General features: G+C 43.5%; 1 protein-coding gene across 1 annotated transcript in view; it reads right to left on the bottom strand.

Moving 5' to 3' along the window:
* FAM47E (family with sequence similarity 47 member E) overlaps positions 1 to 22,305 on the bottom strand; it is a 36,189-nt gene that overhangs the window by 10,901 nt on the left and 2,983 nt on the right. Inside the window, exons 2-6 of the mRNA XM_047719577.1 lie at positions 20,579 to 20,948; positions 18,311 to 18,450; positions 12,021 to 12,171; positions 8,581 to 8,775; positions 2,222 to 2,377 (exon numbers count right to left, since the gene is read on the bottom strand). Coding sequence (XP_047575533.1) covers positions 2,222 to 2,377; positions 8,581 to 8,775; positions 12,021 to 12,171; positions 18,311 to 18,450; positions 20,579 to 20,948 — 1,012 coding nt within the window. The remainder of the gene's footprint in view (positions 1 to 2,221; positions 2,378 to 8,580; positions 8,776 to 12,020; positions 12,172 to 18,310; positions 18,451 to 20,578; positions 20,949 to 22,305) is intronic.

The following is a 22,305-nucleotide window of genomic DNA, read 5'->3' as shown; positions in this document are numbered from 1 at the left end:
CACCTCTCGGTGCCTCGGACAGTCTCCTGAAGGGGGCGGGGATGGGACTGTGAAAAAGGAACAACTGGTCCAAAATGGAGTTACTTGCGTGAAGCCCCACCGAGATTAATACCTAATCGAATTGCAGTTTCAGGGTCTCCCATGAGTGGGATTTTAAACCGGTGAGTCTGGAATTTCCCGATGAGTGCCAGCGAGGCTCTGCCTGAGATCCCTGCCCTTCCCCCTAAGAAAGGTGACCTTGCCTGGAACAATCTTTTCTTTTGCAACAATTTCCTTGACCCACTCATTTCTGCCTATGAAAGCCTTCCTCCTGACACAACTCTTACACTGTGTTCCATCTTACACAACACAACTCTTCAGAGCTCACTTCTGTAGGTTAGACAGGATGGTGCCCAATTTGTGAGTCACTGAATAAGGCTAATTACACCTTTAAATTTACCTGGTTGGATTTTTGTTCTTTAATAGATTTTAACATGAAAGGGCACGACAATCGGAAAAGATTTGATCCGGTCCCAATACCTTTGGGATATTTATGTATTCTTTCGGTTTTACCTCTCATTTATTTGAATTTTAAAACTGGATAGATAAGTTTATGTCATTGTAACTCAGTTCTTTAATACCGTTTTACCTCCCAAATGAGCTCCTCCAAGAACAGAGAAACTCATGTGTTCCCTACAATGTGTTGCCCTAGCGACTGCCCTTTGCCGGCATCGCATCACGTCTTATGTGTCTTATGAACTGGGATGCCACAGTCAATGCAACTAAAGTCCCCCAGGTAATTCGATCTTCAGGAACTCCAAGAGTGGGATTTATAAACGTCATTATGGAACAACCCCATTGTTTCGACTCTTCCCTATGTCTAGACTGTCTGGTAAATAATCTTTTATTATAATATGCAACCCTATTTCCAAAATCTAAACATTATTTCTTTTTCAGGAGCTTAAATGTCACAAAATGTCACCATTTTGGCAAACATCTTTCCCCGCTTTCACCGTCAAAATGGAATACGTCTGTAAAATCCCTTAAGCCTTTCAGAGTAAGTCTTTAAGAATGTATTTCTAACAAAAGAACTTCTAAGACACTTACAAATAGTAAGTTTTGCAACCACTTTTATTTTTCAATATTTAATTCGTTGAGAATTAACCTTCATTCCTTCATGTTTTGTTATTTTTGAAGTGCAACTGGGATAGTTTTATGTTACGTTTTAAATTCACATAAACTTAGATATTTTGCTCCAGAAACCATATACGAGGAAATTTTACTGATTATTTACATTATGTATAGGCTTCTTTAAGCATCTTGTGCTCTAAATTTGTGTCAGGCCCACATCTGAAAATAAGAATGTCATACCCACTACTGGAAAAGATAAAAAGGACCATCCTTCTGGTCTCAGGTTTCCAATCTAAAGGAGGCAATCAATGAGTGATTACTAAATGAACGAGTAGGTAAATTTGTACAACATTTTACTTCTTTCTGCAGTGTTTTCACATCATTATCTGGGAGAAGATTGGGACCCACTGTAAAAGAGAAGAGGTTCACAAACATTCGTCTCAGAGTTCTGCTCAGGTGTTGCATCATTATCTCCAAATTTCCAGGACTACCATGAGTATCTTCTTTGTTGGTCACTTGGCACGAGAGGTGGGTGGGCACAGAGTTTATTTGTAGTAATATTAGAGCACATACTTGTTACGCGTGTTGGTTGCTTTGTGATATCAAGCAGTGCTTATTAACCTTTGCCCTTGTTCTCTCAGACAAATCCTACAACTCTGCTGAACTGCAAAAAGATGTTTCCCAAAGGCAATTTTGAATTCTTTAACATTCATCTGTTGCTGACAAAAACCAAACTTCCCATTTAGTTACTCAAAGAGAACCCATGATGTTATATCCACTCTGAGCATGCTGGTGGTCCTACCAGGTCACTCCACCCTTTGAACAACCAATTTATCCATAGAATTAATTGTCCCAAGAATGCTAGGAATATGATGAGTGGTTGTCCCATCTTTAGAGACATTGTGTCTACCACAAAGCCAGGAGATCCCACATCTTACTTATTACACGTACAATGTGTGTATGTATAAGTTTCCCATTGTTGAGGTCAACACGCAAACTGTAAGACCTTCTGGAACCTATGTTTCACCCAGACTCTGGCTTCAGTACGAGGTACCAGGTACACTGCGAAACCCTCCAGATCAGATGACCTAATCTCAACATATACACATACCTGTTCCTGCAGCTCCCTTTTAAAATTCTCATCTTGAGCTTTACATGACACCTTGGGGTCAACCAAAGGTTCGTCTGCTCTTTGCTTTTTCCACAACTTGGTGTTCAGATACCATGCTCCATATCTCATCTTCACACACTTTGGTTTATGAGGATTCTACAGAAAATAACATAATTCCCAATTTCATTCATTTTTTATATTTGTCATTTCAATAAACCTAAGATTTAGTTTCTGAAAGCAGTAACATTTATTTTTAGCTTATGATTGATCCTTGCCAAGGTATTTTATGAAGTTTCAGAATGCTTTTATTTACAAAGGTACTGTGAAAAGTTCATGAACAAGAAAAAATGGATGGTTAAATATGGCCTTCGACTTAGACAAACATAGGTTCAAGTCCAGCCTCCCCCACTTAGTAGCTATGAGTCCACAGGCAAATTACTTAATCCTTCATCTATAAAATGAAGATGGCAGCATCCCCTCCATAGGGTTGTAGGAAAGATTAAAGGAGAAAGTTACATGAAGCAGCTAGAAATCATATTAAAAAATCATATATTTCACTGAAGCATAATGACCTTAAACAATACAGAACCAACCAGGGTGCCTGGGTGGCTCAGTTGGTTAAGCATATGATTCTTGATTCCAGCTCAGCTTGTGATCTCAGGGTCATGGGATGAAGCCCCATTTCAGGCTCATCACTCAGTGGGGAGTCTACTTCTTTCCCTCTTCCTCCTCCTCTGCCCCTCCCCCTGCTTGCACATGGCCTCCATATCTCTCTCTCTCTCTCTCAAATAAATAAATCTCAAGAAAAAAAAAAAAAAACACCAATACTCAGTCAGTCAGAATCATGAGTTATAGACTTCCTATGAGCCCAGAACTGTCCTCAGCCTTATAAATGCTACACTAGTTTTGATCAAAATGCTATCCAACAGCAGCAACAACAAATATGCTCTCCAACACTAATCTCTTCCCCCTAAATGGAAGAGAGAAAGAGAAGGAAGAATAGATGGCCTTCCTGGGGCGCCGGGTGGCTCAGTGGGTTAAAGCCTCTGCCTTCGGCTCAGGTTGTGATCTCAGGGTCCCGGGATCAAGCCCCACATGGGGCTCTCTGCTCAGCGGGGAGCCTGCTTCCCCTTCTGACTCTCTGCCTACTTGTGTTCTCTCTCTGTCAAATAAATAAATTTTTTTAATTATTTAATTAAAAAAAAATAGATGGCCTTCCTTTCTTTCTCCCATTCCTCAGTAGTGAATGAAGGACGTAAAGAGATCTGTTGGGTCGTAACCTGATAGTGTGGATGTGATACCCACACACCGAGCAAGACAAAACTATGAAACCACCAAGATTCTGCCCCTCTCTCTTCTCACTCACATTTAAACCTGAAGCCGAATCTGTGGTTCCTTTTAAGTCAAGTCAGATCAGTCTTATCTAAAGCAGAGAGAATGGGACAGAGCAGAGGGGAGGGAAAGCCCTCCTCAGAGCTGAACTCAGCATTTCCATCCTTCCACTTCAAACATACTGTTTAAAAATTGTAACCACCTCACAACACTCCTTGTCTTCCCTCCCTGCCACTCTTCTTAACGGGACATATCCCCATTTGACATGCTAAGTAGTCTTCTGATGCTCGTCTCTCCGTTCATGCTTTAAAATGCAGGCTTCAGAGTTTGTTCCTGGATACAAGCCCCTGACATCTAGAACAATATTTTGGATATAATACGTGCTCAATAATACTTATGGAATGAAAATTGGATTGCTTAACTTGGCATTATGGATACTTTGAGCTGGATAATCCTTTGTTGGAAGATCAGGGAGAGTGCTCTCCTGTGCATTGTGGGATATTTATTTTTATTTTTTTAACTATTTAAAAAATATTTTAAAATATTTTTAAAATTTTATTTTATTATTTATATGTCAGAGAGAGAGAGAAAGAGTGAGTGCACAAGGAAAGTGAAAGGGGGAAACGGAGGGCATGAAACCTATACTACTATTACCGGACAGATTTGAGTTCTGAAGCACGTCCTGTTGTTGGGTGACCAGTAGTCTCTCAAGACTCAGTACAAACACAGTTTCCTTTGTGAGGCCTTCACTGAACCCACCCTTGCCCCATGCTGGGTGGAATCGATTACCTCTTCCTCTCTCTCTCTCTACGAACCATTTCATTATAGTTAATCATTTACATGTTGACCCAACTAGGCTATAAACTCCTTAAATGCAGGAAACAAGCATTTGTCTCCGCTTCTTGGTTTGTTCCCAGCACTTTTTGGCAGCTGGCAGTAGGAAATCAGAAATGTTCGTTGAAGGATTGCATAGACAAATGGATGAATGAATATATGGGGCAAACACAGATATATGGCATTAGGGGCCCAGGCGGCTGGGAGAGATTAGAAGTAAGAATGAATTAATGTCAACCCAGGACCTGAAAAATCTCCACGGAAAAACTGGCATATGACCTGGGTTTAGAGGAAAGTATAAGAAGGTAGACTTGGGAAGAGGGGCACTTCAGGTAGAGAGAATATTATGAGCACAGAAAAGGTTGTAGGAAAGCTCAGAGTTTTAAAGAAGACCAAAGAACAATGTAGCAGGAGTATGCGGGATAAAAATAAAGAAGGGGATTTCTGCTTCTGGAATAGGGATCAGATTTACCCTCCACATGCAGCAGCCAAAAAAGAAAAGAAAAGAAATAAGTATAAATATATATATCCATATATAATGGTTTATAAGACTAGACATCAAATAGCAGGTACAGTGATCCCCTAAGAGACAAGAAACAAAAAAGATAAGCCCCACAATTACCCCAGATCACTGTCTTTTTTTAAAAGATTTTATTTATTTGAGACTGAGAGAGAGAGAGAGCACAGAGGTAAAGGGAGAAGGAGAAGCAGACTCTCTGCTGAACAGGGAACCCAGTTCAGGGCTCAGTCCCAGGACCCCAAGATCACGACCTAAGCCGAAGGCAGACTCCCAACCCACTGAGCCACCCAGGCGTTGGCCCCAGCTCACTGTGTTGAGAGACGTTCCAGGCCACAGCGCAGGGAGAAGCTCAGGAGGAGACCAGCAGACCACGAGCTGAGTGGTTGGAATTGAGAGACCAGACCAAGGTGGTTCAAGTTGACAGCAACAATTAACAGAAAGCAGAGAACTGCATGGAGAGGGCATCAGCAGTTTGCAGACATCTTCCTCAGCATGTGTGAGAGGGAACTACCCAAGCTTAGGGAAAGAACCACCCAAAAGGATTAGAAGAAACAGGGTGCAGCATGTACACGGGGTCAGGGACAGTTTCTGTTCCCTTCTGAGAAGCCTGAAGATTCACAGGACCCTGGGTAGAATAAACTGAAGGGTCTTGTCCCTCATGGAGAATCACCCATAGACTGAACAGTCAGTCCTTGCTAACAAATTCTGAGAGCCAAGACCCAAAGGATCAAACTTTTCCAAGTAAGTTTAACTATATCCCAGTAGTAAACAGTTATTATAACTGTATATATATTATAACTGTATATAACTGTATAACTGTATTTCACATGCTTAAGATTAAGATTAAGAAGAGATGTGGAAATATTTTTTAAAAACTCGAGTTTTTAAATATTTTTAAAAATGTTTTTTAAAAACTTAAGCCAAACCTTTTGTTTTGTTTTGTTTTTGGGGGGTTTTTAAAGATTTTATTTCTTTATTTTAGATAGAGATCATGAGCGTGCGGTCCAGGGGGAGGAGGGCCAGAGGCAGAGGGAGAAGCACGCTCCCCACTGAGCAGGGAGCCTGATGTGGGACTCAATCCCAGGACCCTGGGATCATGACCTGAGCCGAAGGCAGACGCTTAACCCACTGAGCCACCCAGGTGCCCCTCAAGCCAAACTTTTTGAAATGAAAATTTTAATGTACACAATGGCTGAAAAATACACTAGAGGCGATCAATGGCTGATCAGACATTGCATAAAGAACAGATTAGAATCTGTAAGGACAGCGATCGTAGGACAGAGAGGAAAAACGATTCCCAACTGGACGAGCAGCAGCGAGTTGTGGGACAACCCCATGCAACGTAATTACATGTAACTACATGTAACTGGCATCCTCAGAGCCCAGAGGAGGAGAGACAAAAACAGTTTTTGAAGAAATAATGATCAACATTTTCCAAATCTGATGAAAAGTATAAACCCGTGGATAAAAGAGGCTCAGCAAACTCCAGGCACAAGGTATACCTAATAATCACACCACTCACAGCTGGCAATGGAGAGCCAAGGAGCCAAGGGAAAACACAGAAAAACAAAGATAAGGAAGGCTAAAGATTCCTCATCAGAAACAATACAGCCAAGAAGGCAGTGGTATTAATACCACCTTTAAGGTGCAGACAGACGAAACAGTGTAAAAAGGATAAAACAGACAAAACACTGTGAGCCTAGATTTCTATACCCACAAAAGTTGTTTTAAAAATGAAGGCACAGTACGGTTATTTTCAGACACACAAAAGCTGACGGAATTAATCACCAGCAGATCCACGGTAGGATTCAAGGAGGTCCTACCAGCGAAGGAAAATGACCCCATATGGAAATGTACTTGAACTTTCACATAGTGACCCTCTGTCTGCCAGTCAAAAGTTCAGTTTTGGCAATAACCAGCAGGGCTGGTAAAGCAGCACTTGTGCAATGATTTGTACATATGGGGATTGAGCAATGTGATTTGGCCCCGATCTGGGGCCAGCTGTGGTTCAGGCCTCGGGTGTGATGGACACAACCTGCCTGTCCAGCATCACGGTGCACTTTACGCTTTACAAAGATGAAGAGCAAACGGAAAATTTCAAGCGCTGCTATTAGTGTCGGAATGCATAGTTTTCCTAAACCTTATGCAATGGAGCCAAGGATGGAAAACATCGCATATGTAACCACGGATGGAAACATCGCATATGTAACCACGGATGGAAAACATCACATATGTAAAAGCAGGTCACCGAATGGTGTTCAGCTGTAGAGGACGAAGTTACTATGTTTAAATGTCAGAAATATAGTATCAGGGCGCCTGGGTGGCTCAGTGGATTAAGCCGCTGCCTTTGGCTCAGGTCATGATCTCAGGGTCCTGGGATCGAGTCCCGCATCGGGCTCTCTGCTCAGCAGGGTGCCTGCTTCCCTCTCTCTCTCTCTCTCTCTCTGCCTGCCTCTCCATCTACTTGTGATCTCTCTCTGTCAAATAAATAAATAAAATCTTTTTTTAAAAAAAAGAGAAATATAGTATCAAAGATCACAGGTAGAAGACAGAGGGTGGGATAATATATTGTTTTTCACTTTCAGAGAAAGGAACTTCCCCATCCTCACACCCCAGGCTTGGACCACCAGTTAAGTACTTAAATCTGTTATTGAACTTGGGAGGCCTGGGTGGCTCAGTTGGTTGAGCCTCTAAGTCTTGGTTTTGGCTCAGGTCACGATCTCAGGGTCGTGAGATCGAGCCCCAGGTTGGGCTCTGCACTCAGCACAAAGTCTGCTTCAAATTCTCTCTCTCCCTCCCCACCTCTCTTGCAAATAAATAAGTAAATAAAATCTTTTAAAACAATCTGTTATTGGACTGATACAATTTGATTTGTGTATATATGTATTTGTAGCTGTATATCATGTAAAAAAGTAGAAAAGCACTTAAAAGTCCATTCTACTTCCCTTTGGAACACAGTGTGCTTTTTCTCCTCTGTTTCCTTGTTCTTCTATCTTCATGGGCAAGTGGTATAGAAAAACTGAGCGATTTGTTAGTAATCCACAAGCATGTGCTCAAGAATGATTGTCTGTGGTCAATAAGACTCCCCCCAACACTCAAGAATTCTTTGGATAAAGAATAAACAACTTTCGTGATCAGTAACTGTAGCATTTAACTCTTAGAATAATAAACTGTCATGTATATTTCCATCAACTGTTAGAATTTCAACATGTAAAACACATAGTGATAACAACAACTATTCAGATATTAATAATAATGCGGGGGTGGCTGGGTGGCTCAGTCAGTTGGGCCTCTGCCTTCAGCTCAGGTCATGGTCTCAGGGTCCTGGAATCGAGTCCCGCATCGGGTTCTCTGTTCAGCGGGGAGCCTGCTTCTCCCTCTGCCCCTCCCTGTGCTTGTGCTCCCTCTCTCATGCTCTCTCTCTCTCAAATAGAAAATAAAATCTTAAAAAAAAATAATGCTGAATGCTATGCCTTGTTTATGTAACTAGCTTTATTGTATATATTAAATATTCATTGATTTAACAAATATTTACTAAACACCAAAAAAATTTTCAAGAATTCTACTGAAAAAAGGCCACTGCCCCCTTGAAGTACCAGAATTCAAGAACATTTAAGATTTTAATCCTACTTAATTTTCTTTGATTTTCAGTCTTCTCCTCTTTGGCAGTTACCTGTGGTTTTTGGAGTTTCTGCTCATAGTCTGGTTTTTGGAAAACCGGTGGTTCCTGAAGTTTCTTTAACCCCACTTTCTTCCTTAGCTCTGGAGGAGCCTGGTTGATCGTGTGGGGCACATCATGGCTGGGTTTGCTCTGACAGTCAATGTCAAACTGCTTCAGGATGAACTCCTCATCAATGTTGGAACTTCCCTAGAAGAATATCACATTGCATGAGTCAAGGACAAACGGTGAAATTCTTCTTTAATCTAATGGAGGTATTTGATTATGGCTAAGAAGAGGTCGTTTGGAGGACAGGTAGAAAATGCTCGGTCAGCATTCACTGGGAACAAGAAGTATTGGGGCTCTGGAGGACTTTGTCGGTGCACTACAGGACAACTCAGGACAGCCAGGAGCAGCGAGTCCCTGAGGGAATTAATGGGCTGAGACAAATTCAGTCTGCTGAATCCTAAGCAGATTTCTGAGTGCATAAAGAATACATGGTGTGTACACGTGCACACACACACACACACACTCACACACACACACACACACACACACACACACTCACACACACACACACACACACACACACAGAAGAATATTGCTCAGCCATAAAAAAGAATGAGTTCTTGCCATTTGTGACAACATGGATGGACCCAAAGGGTATTATGCTTAAATGAAATAAGGCAGAGAAGGACAAATACGACATGACTTCACCTGTATGTGGAATCTGAAAAACAAAACAAATGAAAAAGCAAACAAGAAAACAGAAACAGACTCATAAACACAGAGAGCAAACTGGGGGTTTTCAGAAGAGAGGTGAGTAGGGGAACAGGTAAAATGCGTGAAGGAGATTGGGAGGTAAAGGTTTCTAGTTATGGAATGAATAAGTCATGGTGATAAAAGGTACACCATAGAAACACAATCAGTGGTATTGTAATAGTGTTATATGGTGACAGATAGTAACTACACTTGTGGTGAACACAGCATAATGTATAGAACTGGCAAATAACTATGTAGCACACCTGAAACTGGAGTCAGATAAGTAGGTTCAGATAGAGGAGAGCAGCAAAGAGGCAGAGAGAACACCTCAAAACATTTTAGGACCTAGATCTAGCTATACCTGAAGCTCCTAGGACCTCAGGATGGTTCCCTTCTCTCCCTTAATCCAATCTGAATTATCTTTCAATCACTTTCCAATGAAGTAGTCCTGAATAATACATTGGTTAAAACTGACTAATGTTTTCAAAAAACAGTAGGGGAAGATTATATATCCTAAAAGGTCTTAAATCCAGGAGAAACCTAAGAAGACATCTGCAGGGACTTAAGAATACGAATAGGAATTTATTTATTTTTTTTAAAGATTTTATTTATTTATTTGACAGAGAGAGATCACAAGCGGGCAGAGAGGCAGGCAGAGAGACAGGAGGAAGCAGGCTCCCTGCTGAGCAGAGAGCCCGATGCGGGACTCGATCCCAGGACTCCGAGATCATGACCTGAGCCGAAGGCAGCGGCTTAACCCACTGAGCCACCCAGGCGCCCCACGAATAGGAATTTAAATGGATTCTTGGAAGGAGGGCAAGGAAAGACTTGAAGAACTAACAAAAGTACTCATGTCAGAAATATCTTTTGTGAAGGTTGTGGTTAAACATAACTGTCTAAGTACTTACAGATAAATATAACTGAGAAAAATGAGTTGAAGGAGTGAAGGACTGAGGAAAAAAGGACATGGAAATGGAAAATAAAAATATGAAATAACAGGGTGGGGGAAATGAGTAGTTATTGGCCAAACTATATAAACTTTCAGTTGTAAGATGAATAAGTTCTGGGAATCTGATGTACAGCATGGTGACTGTAGTTAACAAAATTGTATTTATACTTGAAAGTTGCTAAGAGAGTAGATCTTAAATGTTATCACCACACTCAAAAAAGATAATTATGAAAATGAACTACTGGGACTTCATCAAGATCAAAAGCTTTTGCACAGCAAAGGAAACAGTTAACAAAACCAAAAGACAACTGACAGAATGGGAGAAGATATTTGCAAACGACATATCAGATAAAGGGCTAGTGTCCAAAATCTATAAAGAACTTAGCAAACTCAACACCCAAAGAACAAATAATCCAATCAAGAAATGGGCAGAGGACATGAACAGACATTTCTGCAAAGAAGACATCCAGATGGCCAACGGACACATGAAAAAGTGCTCCACATCACTCGGCATCAGGGAAATACAAATCAAAACCGCCATGAGATATCACCTCACACCAGTCAGAATGGCTAAAATTAACAAGTCAGGAAATGACAGATGCTGGCAAGGATGCGGAGAAAGGGGAACCCTCCTACACTGCTGGTGGGAATGCAAGCTGGTGCAGCCACACTGGAAAACAGCATGGAGGTTCCTCAAAAAGTTGAAAATAGAACTACCCTACGACCCAGCAATCGCACTATTGGGTATTTACCCTAAAGATACAAACGTAGTGATCCAAAGGGGCATGTGCACCCGAATGTTTATAGCAGCAATGTCCACAATAGCCAAACTATGGAAAGAACCTAGATGTCCATCAACAGATGAATGGATAAAGAAGATGTGGTATATATACACAATGGAATACTATGCAGCCATCAAAAGAAATGATATCTTGCCATTTGTGACGACGTGGATGGAACTAGAGGGTATCATGCTTAGTGAAATAAGTCAATCAGAGAAAGACAACTATCATATGATCTCCCTGATATGAGGAAGTGGAGATACAACGTGGGGGGTTGGGGGGTTAGGAGAAGAATAAATGAAATAAGATGGGATTGGGAGGGAGACAAACCATAAGTGACTCTTAATCTCACAAAACAAACTGAGGGTTGCTGGGGGGAAGAGGGGTCGGGTAAAGGGGGTGGAGTTATGGACATTGGGGAGGGTATGTGCTATGTTGAGTGCTGTGAAGTGTGTAAACCTGGCGATTCACAGACCTGTACCCCTGGGGATAAAAATACATTATATGTTTATAAAAAAATAAAAAATTAAAAAATGCAGAGAAAAAAAGATAATTATGTGAGGTGATGCATGTTTTAATTAATCCAATTGTGGTAATCATTTTGATATATATATATATAAATGCATATTTATATATATCAAATTATCACATTGTATACCTTAAACTTACACAATATCATATGTCAGTTATATCTCAATAAAGTTGGCAAAGAAAAAGAGCCACTAAAAAGAAAGAAACAGCAGCAATGTGGCATATAAACAGTAAGCATTCAAATAGCCTGCAAGCTTGCAAACTTTCCAGAAACATCATCTATAGGAAACACTTCTATCATAAATGGTGGAAGAATCATAATTCCTTTATGACTTTATTTGACTTAGATCATATCCTAACATTATTTTTTAATAATAGCAACTCTGAGCTTGACTTTAAAAAGTTGGTTGTAAGTATTACTACAAACTTACAAAAGTCGTAGCCCAGTTGCAGAAGTCCCTAACTCCTTTGCGCACATTTTCATGGATAAGAGGACCATCTTCATGGAGCAAATCTGTGTGATGTGGCTTCTTTTCTTCATAAAGCCATTGACCTGGATGTGACACAGCAGTCTTCTTGGGACTAAGGATAATGAGATCATCAAAGACTTACAAGATGAGACACCATGAATCCAAATAGATTTCAAACACTATCTTAAAGAAAGAAGTGGTAATGCTCGCATTTCTAATAGTCTCTCACAAGTTCATACAAGGTAGACGTTAATTTTCCAAAGACTACCTTCTCATTATTAATATCATAAAGGCAAGTATATCATGAGTTGTTATAATAATTAAAATGAATATAGCATTTTATTAGTATAAGTTGATATTTTGAAATTATGAGTACCATTTATACTCATATTTATTTATTTATTTGACAGACAGAGATCACAAGTAGGCAGAGAGGCAGGCAGAGAGAGAGGAGGAAGCAGGCTCCCCACTGAGCAGAGAGCCCGAAGCGGGGCTCAATCCCAGGACCCCAGGATCATGACCTGAGCTGAATGCAGAGGCTTTAACCCACTGAGCCACCCAGGCGCCCCATGAGTACCATTTATTAAGGCATGTGCCCATTTACTGTGCTTGGAGTTCACTAAAGCCATTGACAACCTTAACAAGCAGGAGATGTCCTTGACTTCTCTCTCTCATCCCTAAAATCCAACCCATTAACAAATCTGGTAGGTTTTAACTCTACCTCCGTCTCTGGACAGTTGCAAATGTTCTTCACTGGTGTCTGATCTTCCCTAGGATCCAAACCCCCAAATCGTAATCCATTCTCAGCACTGCAGCTAAAACAGTCACTTCAAAATATAAATCTGGTCATAGCAAATGAGACCACCCTTCACCCTCAATTAAACCTCTCAATAGCTTCTTTTTTAGGTTGAGATATAACTCACATATTATAATATTTACCATTTCAAAATATACAATTCAGTAGCTTCCATACATTTACAAAGTTATGCAATCACTGTCATTATCTAATTCTGGAACATCTGCATTGCCTCCCAAAAAGCATCTCCATAACCACTGACAGTCACTCTTCATTTCCCCCATTCTCTCTGCTCCTGAAAACCAGTAATCTATGTTTGGTCTCTATGGATTTGCCTATTCTAGACATTTTATCTAAATAGAACCTTATATCATATGGCATTTTTTTAAAAAAAGATTTTATTTATATTTATTTGACAGAGAGATAGAGAGCACAAGTAACCAGAGGAGCAGGCAGAGGGAGAGAGAGGACCAGGCTCTTCACTGAGCAGGGAGCCGAAAGCGGGGCTCGATCCCAGGACCCTGGAATCATGACCTGAGCCAAAGGCAGCTGCCCAACCAACTGAGCCGCCCAAGTGCCCCAAACATATGGCATTTTGTGTCTGGCCTCTTTCATCTAGTACATTGCAAGGTTCATACATGCTATAGCATGTATCAGCGGTTTCCTCCCTTCTATGGCTAAGATTCCATTGTCTGAGGAGACCACGTTTTGTTTATCTGTCATCAGTTCATGGACATCTGGGCTATCATGCACAGTGCTGCTATGAACAAATGTTCAGGCGCAAGTTTTTGTATTCAATAGCTTATTACTCTTCAATTAAAGACCTGTCTTAACTCAGTTTCCAAGGCCTTTCATGGCCCAATCCTTGCCTGTTTCTCTAGATTCTTCTGCCATTACCATCCTCCCTCACTCTCTGAGCTGCAGCCATCACGGCATTCTCTCAGTTTCATGAACTCCTCACACTCCCTTCAGCCACAGGGCCTTTGCACATGTTGCACCATCTGACTGCAATGCCTTCTGCATTCCCTCATCTCCCTTATGTTTTGACATACATATCCCTTCTTCAGGGAGGTGTTCCCAGGCTGTCCCCAGAACCCACACTTCCTTCCCAGTACCCTGTACCTTTTATTCAGAGCACCCATATATTAATTCATCCATCCATCCATTCAACAAACATTTATTAAACACCAGCTAAGTACCAGGCACAGCTCCGGGCATTAGGATTCAGCTGTAAATAAAGTTTAAACCCTGTCCTCATAGAACTTAAGATTGAAACAGATGGGAAAGAGGTAAGCCTATGCCAGGTGATACAAAGAAAAATAAAAATATAAAGAAAATAAAGAAAAATAAAACAGGGTAGGAGGCATGGACAGTGTTGACCGGGGGCTTTTTATTTCTACAGAGAAGGCCTCGCTACCAAAGTGATAGTTGACCAGGGACCCCAAAGAAGAAATGGATCAAACCAAGCAGATATCAAACTGCAGACCCAGACAGAAAAAAACATGTACAAAGGAGCCAAGGCATGAGTGTGCTGAGCGTGGTCGAGGCACAGCAGAGAGGCTCGTGTGACTGGAGGGGTGAGACCAAAGGACAGAGTAGCAGAGAGTGAGGCCTGATGGGTAAGGGGGCCTGATCGTAAGAGCCATTACAGGCAACTGTAAGACTTTGGATTTTACTCTGAATAAGCAAGTAATTGGAGAATTTTTTAAATGAAAAACATAGCATTTATGGCCATGATATGGATGTTGCAGTATGTTTGTGCAATTGAGGTGTGCTTGACCCATGATGTCACCTGAGTTTCAACCCAGGGGTCCGACAAGTCTGCATGTTACGCGGGGCTCACCACAGGTGTAGCTGCCATCTGCCACCCTGTGAGGCTGTTATAATACCACTGACTAAATTCCCTGTGCTCTACCTTAACTGGAGAATTTTGAGTAGAGGAATGAGGCTGACTTACATTTTTAAAAGAATCATTTTACCTACTGTGTGACAAATAGACTGGGGCAGAGAGCGGGGCTATGTTGGGTGGAGGTTACGAGACCAGTGAGTAAACTATGACAATAATTCAGATAAGAGATGGTGGGATCTTGGAACAGAGCAACAGTCATACAGTAGGTATGACTGATATATTTCAAAGGTAAAGTCATTAAGATTTGTTGGCAGTTTCGAAAGTAACTGGAAGAATGGAGTTGCTATTTAATGATCTGGAGAAGATAGAAGGGTGAGTAGGTTTGGGGAAGAAATCAAGAGTTCAGTGTGGACTTGTTGAGTTTGAGATGACAAGGGTAGATTCAAGGGCAAATGTTGAACATCCATATAAAGCTGGGCAAGGGGAGGTCAGCTCAGTAGACGACCGAGTCCGATGTACTTCAAGGTTAAAAAGCAGATGAGGAGGGACCAGCAAAGGAAGACTAGGAAAAGATCATTGAAGGGGGACGAGAGCCAAGAATGAGAGGTGACCTGAGGCCAAGTGAACAAAAAAAAAAACCAAAAGTGTTTCAAGAAAGAGGACATGATCAATTGTGTCAACTACAATTGGCCCATCAAGCACTATGATCACTGAGAAGTTAATGGCGACCATGACCAAGGGCAGATCCATTGGAGCGCTGATGAGTTAAAGAAAGAAGAGGAAGTAAGTATGGACACCTCTTTCATGGATTTTGCGCTAAAGGAAAGGAGAGACCCTGTGCTCAATAAAAGTTATTTTAAAGATGGGAGATATTACCTCATGCTGTGGTAAGCTGATGATGACCCTTAAAGGGATCAGGTGCTAATCCTTGTAACCTGTAAATGTTACTTTACTTGAAAAATCATCTCTATACATATGATTAATTTAAGGAACTTCAGATGGGGAGATTATCTTGAATTATCTGGGTGGGTCCTAAATGCCATCACAAGTGTCCTTGTAAGAGAAGTGCAGAGGGAGATTTCTCACACACACACACACACACACACACACACACACACACAGGAGAAGGGAATGTGAAAACAGAGCAGAGAGATTTGAAGATTTTGACCACGAAGATTGGAGTGACATGGCCACAGCCGTGGAAGGCCCATAGCCACCAGAAGCTTGAGGAAGCAAGGAGTGCGTTCTTTCCTAGAGCTTCTGGAAGGAACATGGCCCTGCTGACACTTAGATTTCGGCACAGTAATACTGATTTTGGACTCTGGCCTCCAGAACTGTGGGATAATAAATTTCTGTTGTTTTAAGCCACCAGATTCATGTTATTTTACACAGCAGGCACGAGCAAGGACATGCTAACAGAATGTGCTAAGACTACACTGACGGAAAACCTTGCCATTAGGCAATTACACATTCATTTTGTGATGATAATTTATTAAGATATTAGTTTTGCTCACTTCCTCTATACTATTATCTTTTCTCCTTCTAAGTAGACAACACATTTGCTTTTTAATTTCTTTTCCTGAAGATTTTTTCAGGGTTGACCAGGGAAACTGCCTACTGTTAAAGGCAGAACATCTCTCTGGTGGAAGCCCAAGCTTGTTGCACTGATTATACTCGACATTGTGGGTGACATGGGAAGGGACAGGGGACGCACAGGGTGTACCACAAACAGCGAGAATGGAGAGAAGAGTCCCAAAGACCAGAAAGATATTGAAATTTAGTCCTGCAATTACTGGGGACCTATCCCGCTTTCTTATAGTACAAATGATGACCATGACTGGTTTGCTGCTCACTGGGATGAGGGTTTGGGGTCAGACGTAAATAGAAAAAAAGAGAAAAGTGGTGTTTTATAAACATACGGCTTTGTGAACTAAGATGCATACTTTCTGTATGTATTCACTGCTCCCTTCCACACCGTGCTGTAATCACCATGAGGACAGGGTCCTAATCTGTTTACCATTATGTCCTCAGAGCCTAGCATTGTCTATGACCCATAGCAGGTACTCAGCAAGTACCGTTATTTCGTTTCGTTTCGTTCTACAGAAAGAGAACCAGCTAACAGTTCGCTGAGGATCAAAAAATTTGAAGATGTTCATAGGGCCACAGTGACCCACTCTGCTGGGCTCTCCAAGGGGATCCCTACTTATAACTCTCCTCTCCCTCCCCCCAACCCCCGGTTCTGAGCAAAACAATACAAAGAGCAAAGATGAAAGCCAAAATATTATTGCTGACAACAACCACGTTGGAGCACATGGATTTAGGTCCAAAGGACCTGGTCACTGAAACCCAGAAATAGGCAGACTGTCCCGGCACCCAGCAGGCTCCAGTGGTGCTGGGCCAGGCCGGGGGTCCCCTCAGGAAGGGAAGAGCAGACAGGATTTGTGTTTCCCATGCGCCATTTTGCTTCCTACTGGAAGAAGGACAGAGCTGAGATGAGTGTGCCCAGTTCTTTTTCCCAATTCTATGAAGGGGCCAGGATAGTTGGGTTCCTGTCACCTTGTGTCTCACGTCAACAAACATGTATAATTGAATAAAAGCTCTAACGTGGCCCCTTCCACACACCCTGACCATGGGCCTGGGTCCTCTGTAAGTGGTCTGGGGGCTGTGGATCAGCTTCTCTCTCCTTCACCCACACTCCTAAGGGCCAAACAGTGACATCATCTAAATTCACAAGTCAAATTTGTACCCCAAAACTATTTTTTTCATATTTTATTTATTTATTTAAGAGAGAGAAAAAGAGAGACCAAGCCATGGGTTGTGGGAGGAGGGGCAGACAGAAGGAGAAGCTAGTTCCCTGCACAGCCCATTAGGGGCCTGATCCCAGGACCTGAGCTGAAGTCAGATGCTTAACCGACTGAGTCACCCCAGCGTCCCCGAATCTATTTTTGTGTAGCATACTTATCATCACATTAACATTTCAGATTAATTATGTGAACTGGGAATATAAGAGTGTGATACAAAAGAAGAAGGTTTCTATGAAAATTAAGCTTAGTGCTTTGGAAATGGGTTAATGAAGGTAGAGTTCCTGGTGTAGTTTAGGCAAAAATGATGACTGGGAACTTCAAGCAGGCACAGACTCCAAAAAAGGCTTGACATAAAAAGACTGAGCAAGTGAATGTACTGTTACGTTTTAGAGTAAAGTGAAATGCTTCAAGGACTTGATATCATTCTGCATAAGTCCCTGTGTTCATCTTTCTGTTTTGGTTTGCTTTCCGGCCAACTACTGGTCCCAATCACGTTGAGTAAAAGGCTTCTGACATAGATCATTCAGTCGCTGTGGGCCCGTTAGCCAGGTTTTCTGCAGTTTTCCTCTTCTCAAACTGCTGTCCTAGAGTCATGTACCCGTGTCGGGTCTATTGCTGGGTAATTCACATCCATTTCTGAAATAAACACTACTCATGGGAACACCCAAGGCTTCTTTGCCTTCTCCTTGGGAACTTAAGTTATTTTGTTCCTCGAAATTATTCAAAAGGAGCTTTGAGAAGGGAAGTCCTCGAACGTTTCGTCGGGTGACAGAACCAGCACGGGGTTAAGGACAATACTTACAGGCCCGGGTCGACTTGGGTGGAAAGTTTTCTTAAAAGTTTGGCTGGTTCCTTTGCTCTCTTCCTGACACCCTGACAATAAGCCCACGTGTCCTCCAGTTTCCTGTCGGGATCCAGCACTTCCAGCACCTTTAATAAGAGCTGCAAACAGAAAACAGCTTTGGAGAGAAGACAAATGTGCCAAAAAAAAAAAAAAAAAAAGAGAGAGAGAGGAGGCCCCTGGATTCTAAAGCAGAACAGACCAACATGCCCCTTTGCGTTGCTTTTCCAGCGGTTAAGCCGTTCATCGGTTTCTGTGCGAGTCCTGGGCTGGGCCTATGGGTAGGTGTCCCCCACCTAGATATTAGGGATCGGCTGTTGTGCTACGTTCCATCTCCTCCAGACGGAATAGTGCCCCTGGGCCTACCCCAGTCCCTCACTGCCCGACTGAGCCAAGTGCCTCCAGAGAGTTTTTGCTTTTAACTTCCTCCCATACATAACAGTGTCTAGATTTTTCTTGGACCCCATCCTTGCTCCACAGGCAGACCAGGATAATTGAGACCATGGTGACTGGTTAGCAACAGGCACATAATCCAGGTTTTACCCATGGGAACTAGGCGATGGGATTTTGCTGGAAGCGTGCAAAAAGAGGTGTTCTTTTTCTTGGCAGAATTTCAATCTGGAGCAGCTGGTGGCCATCATGGTACCATAAGAAGAGATCCCGCCTCGGAAAGAAGCCAACACACCTCTCTGGTGAGGTCAGACATGGAAATAAGGGCCACAATCCCAAGTGCCATCTGGGGGTAAGTGGAAATAATCTGCTTGTCATGGGCTCCGAAGCTCTGGCCTGTAGGAGGCAGAGGAGGAAAGCCCCAAGCGGAAAATTGATTAGAAATTCTGGTTTGTCCTTTCTGCAGACTCTTCTGCTGCTAATCACTTATTCATTCATTCATTTTGCACAAATCCTTACTGAGGGTCTACCCCATGGCAGGTATTAGTGGAACACAGTGAAAGATGCCGATGAAGTCCCCGCCCTTCTAGAGATTCTACTCCAGCAAGGAGCCCAGGGGCGACAAGAGCTATGACGAAAAATAGGTCACAACGACAGCTGGAGGATGGGGCAGAAGGGAAGTGTTATTTTATGAGACATCTGAGCAAGGATCTGAAGGACGTGAAGGAGTGAGCCAGACAGACGTGTAGGGGCAGGTGTCGGAAGGTGTTGGAAGGGAGACCAGAACTGGACATGCTTGTTTAAGTTCACGGAGCAGCCAGGAGGTCAGCACGGCCAGGGCGGGGTGAGAGCAGAGGTGAGGCTGGAGGGGGAGCGGAGCAGGGGTGGGGCAGAGAGCAGACAGGCACACAGGGCCTTTCAGACCATGGCGAGGACTTGACTCTGACTAAGAAAGGGCCATGGGAGGGCTTTGCAGAGAAGTCAGGCGCACAGAGTGACCTAGGGAGCAGGGCATGGGCAGGGCAGCAGGCCCTGTAAGCTCGCTGCCCAATATCCATTCCGCCTTTTTCCTTAAATCTAACAGAATTATATTCCAGATTCTGTTTTCCGTCTCAATGCCCAACCAAGAAACTCCATTTTCTAGTGTCCCACAGCAGCTAGAAGTGGTCAGAGGAATGAGATGTTTGCCACGAAGGTTGTCATTTGTCTAATTAAAAGACAGTCCACTGGCCCGGACCCTTTAACCTTGGCCCCCTTCCCCCTCTCGTTTGAAAGACAGACTGGATGCCTGGAGGCCTGGAAGTGCCCTGGGATACAGGAACGGGAGCCACAGGCTAAGGATTCCGGAGCTCAGAGTCAAAGGCAGCCCGGGACCCGGGGCGTACTGAAGCCGCCATCCAAACCCAGCCTGACCATGTGGTCAGTCTCCCCAGAACCTTGCGGGCTCCCCGGGGCCCCCACCCCATCTGAGAGCTAAGTGCCACGACACCTCCCGACACCAGGCTAAAGGAACAGAAGCAAGACTGACGATGTCCCCGGTGGCTCCTGCCCTCAAAAAGGCCCAGGCGAAGCAGGCTGGTAGAACTTCGGGGTGAAGACGTCGAATGTTTCTGGTTTACTAGACCTTTCGAAGTTGTGTGGCTTCAGAGCAAACACAGGGAGTGGCCAGTATGTTGCTGCCAGTGTCCTTCCCGGGAGCAAGGAAGGCTGCGCCAGCCCCCTGGGGCGCACTCACTTGTCCCCCCAACCCCGCAAACACGTCACCCCTCAAAGGAGCTCCCCCACGTCTAAGGGGGATTCCTCTGGAGGCCTTCCCACAGCCCTAGGTCAGGAGGTCACCTCGACGGGCATGTCCTCTCCCAGATGAGGGTAGAGAGCCAAAGGGTGTGGGGTCCGCTGGGCTTCCACGTCTGCCAGGAAGGCCCCCCGCGCCCGCTGCGCAGGTGACAGCTCGGGAAACGGGGCTGCTCCCTTGGGCAACCTGTGCTGCGGCTTCTTTGGGACGGGTTGGCGAGCTGGGGGACGGATCTGGGGGAGAAAGGCCTCCTGAGGACCCCGAGTGAGCAGAGCCTCGCACGGCGGGCAGCCCCTCCGGAAGTCATCCAGGCCCTTCTTCACGAACGTCCACCGCAGGCCGTCCAGGGCGGGGGGGCGCGGCGGCCGGTGCCTGGTCTTTATGAAGCCCTGGGAAGGTAGACGCTCTTCGCACCTGGAAGACAGCATGCACCACAGGGGTTGGGGCGGGAGACAGAGGTTGGAAGGAGGTTGGCCTCCACCTTTCTTGAGGGGGTGAGGTAGGGGAGGAGGGGTTCGTGGAAGGGGAGAGCTAATCAGATTCCTAGTTCGCGGCCCACCATCTCTGGCCTATGAAGGCCCCTCTCCTGTTTGCTTTAGGCTGCTAGCCCGCATCCCATGCTCACTGCTCTCCCTGCACAGGCAAAACCCCTCTCAGAGATTTGAAATGTACCCTCTCACTTCTACCCACCTTGTAATATCTGTATCGTTCTTGTATGTGCATTTTTTCTTCATTTACATAAATGGGACCATTACACTTCTTACTGATTTGCCAAGCACCATATTATAAAGGCCCATCCATGCCACTAGGTGTAAATCTAATGTTATTACCACCAGGTTCATTTACCCATTCTCTTTGTCATAAGTTGCAACCCCTCTGGGGACTTTTTCTAATCCTTTAAAGGACCACAGTGCAGGGGGGAAGAACTTGCATCCCAGTGACCACTCACCCTTAACTGGCTGAATGACCTTGGCACTTCATTTAATCTCTGTGGGCCGCAGCTAACTCCCTAAACTCAAAGGGTCAAAGTTTTCAAACTGGCTGTCCATGGGCAGCATGGGGCCTACAGACCTGTCATCTGGTCCCTTTTCTCTTTGAATAAGAATTAGAACAGTTAACATATATCAAGGACTTCTTATATAACAGGCATGTTCTAAATGTTTTACATGCATGAACTTACCTAAATCTCATAACAATCCAATGAAGTAGGTACTGAGTACTAGCATTTATTCCCACTCATAGATAAGGAAATCGAGGCTCAAAGGAGTTTGGAACAGAACAAACCCTTGTGAGAGATCCCATAGCTAATAAGTGGTAGAGGGGGGATTTTAATCCAGGTGGTGTGACTCCCGAGAAAAGTGTTTAAGCCCTACACTAGAGCTTCCGACATAGAAAAAAGCTCACATACATAATCTAGAGCAAAAATCAGGTTCTCTGGGAACACTGGGTCCATCTTTCCATGGAGCCACCAATTGGTATAATGGTTGCCCTCTATAGACAAGTCCTAGGCTCTCTTAGTCACAGTCTCCACCCTTCCCTACTGCCTTATTCTACCCAGTCTGCTTCCCCCAGTTTCCTTACCCACCAGGCCCCTGTCTGCACTGAGATGTTAGGGTATGACTATGAGATGGAAGCAGCTGATGGAAGGAAAATGAGACTAGTTCCTAGATAATCTAATTATTGCCTAAGTCAGGACTTGGAACCTGAGCAGTTTAAGGGCAGGTCACTCATTATCTTAATACATCACTTCCTTAGACAGATATTTCTATAT

This window comes from Lutra lutra, chromosome 2 (genome assembly GCF_902655055.1).
Source record: "Lutra lutra chromosome 2, mLutLut1.2, whole genome shotgun sequence".
Classification (NCBI taxonomy): domain Eukaryota; kingdom Metazoa; phylum Chordata; class Mammalia; order Carnivora; family Mustelidae; genus Lutra; species Lutra lutra.
The sequence above is the reverse complement of the archived record's forward strand: the minus strand, read 5'-3'. Positions and strand labels throughout refer to the sequence as shown.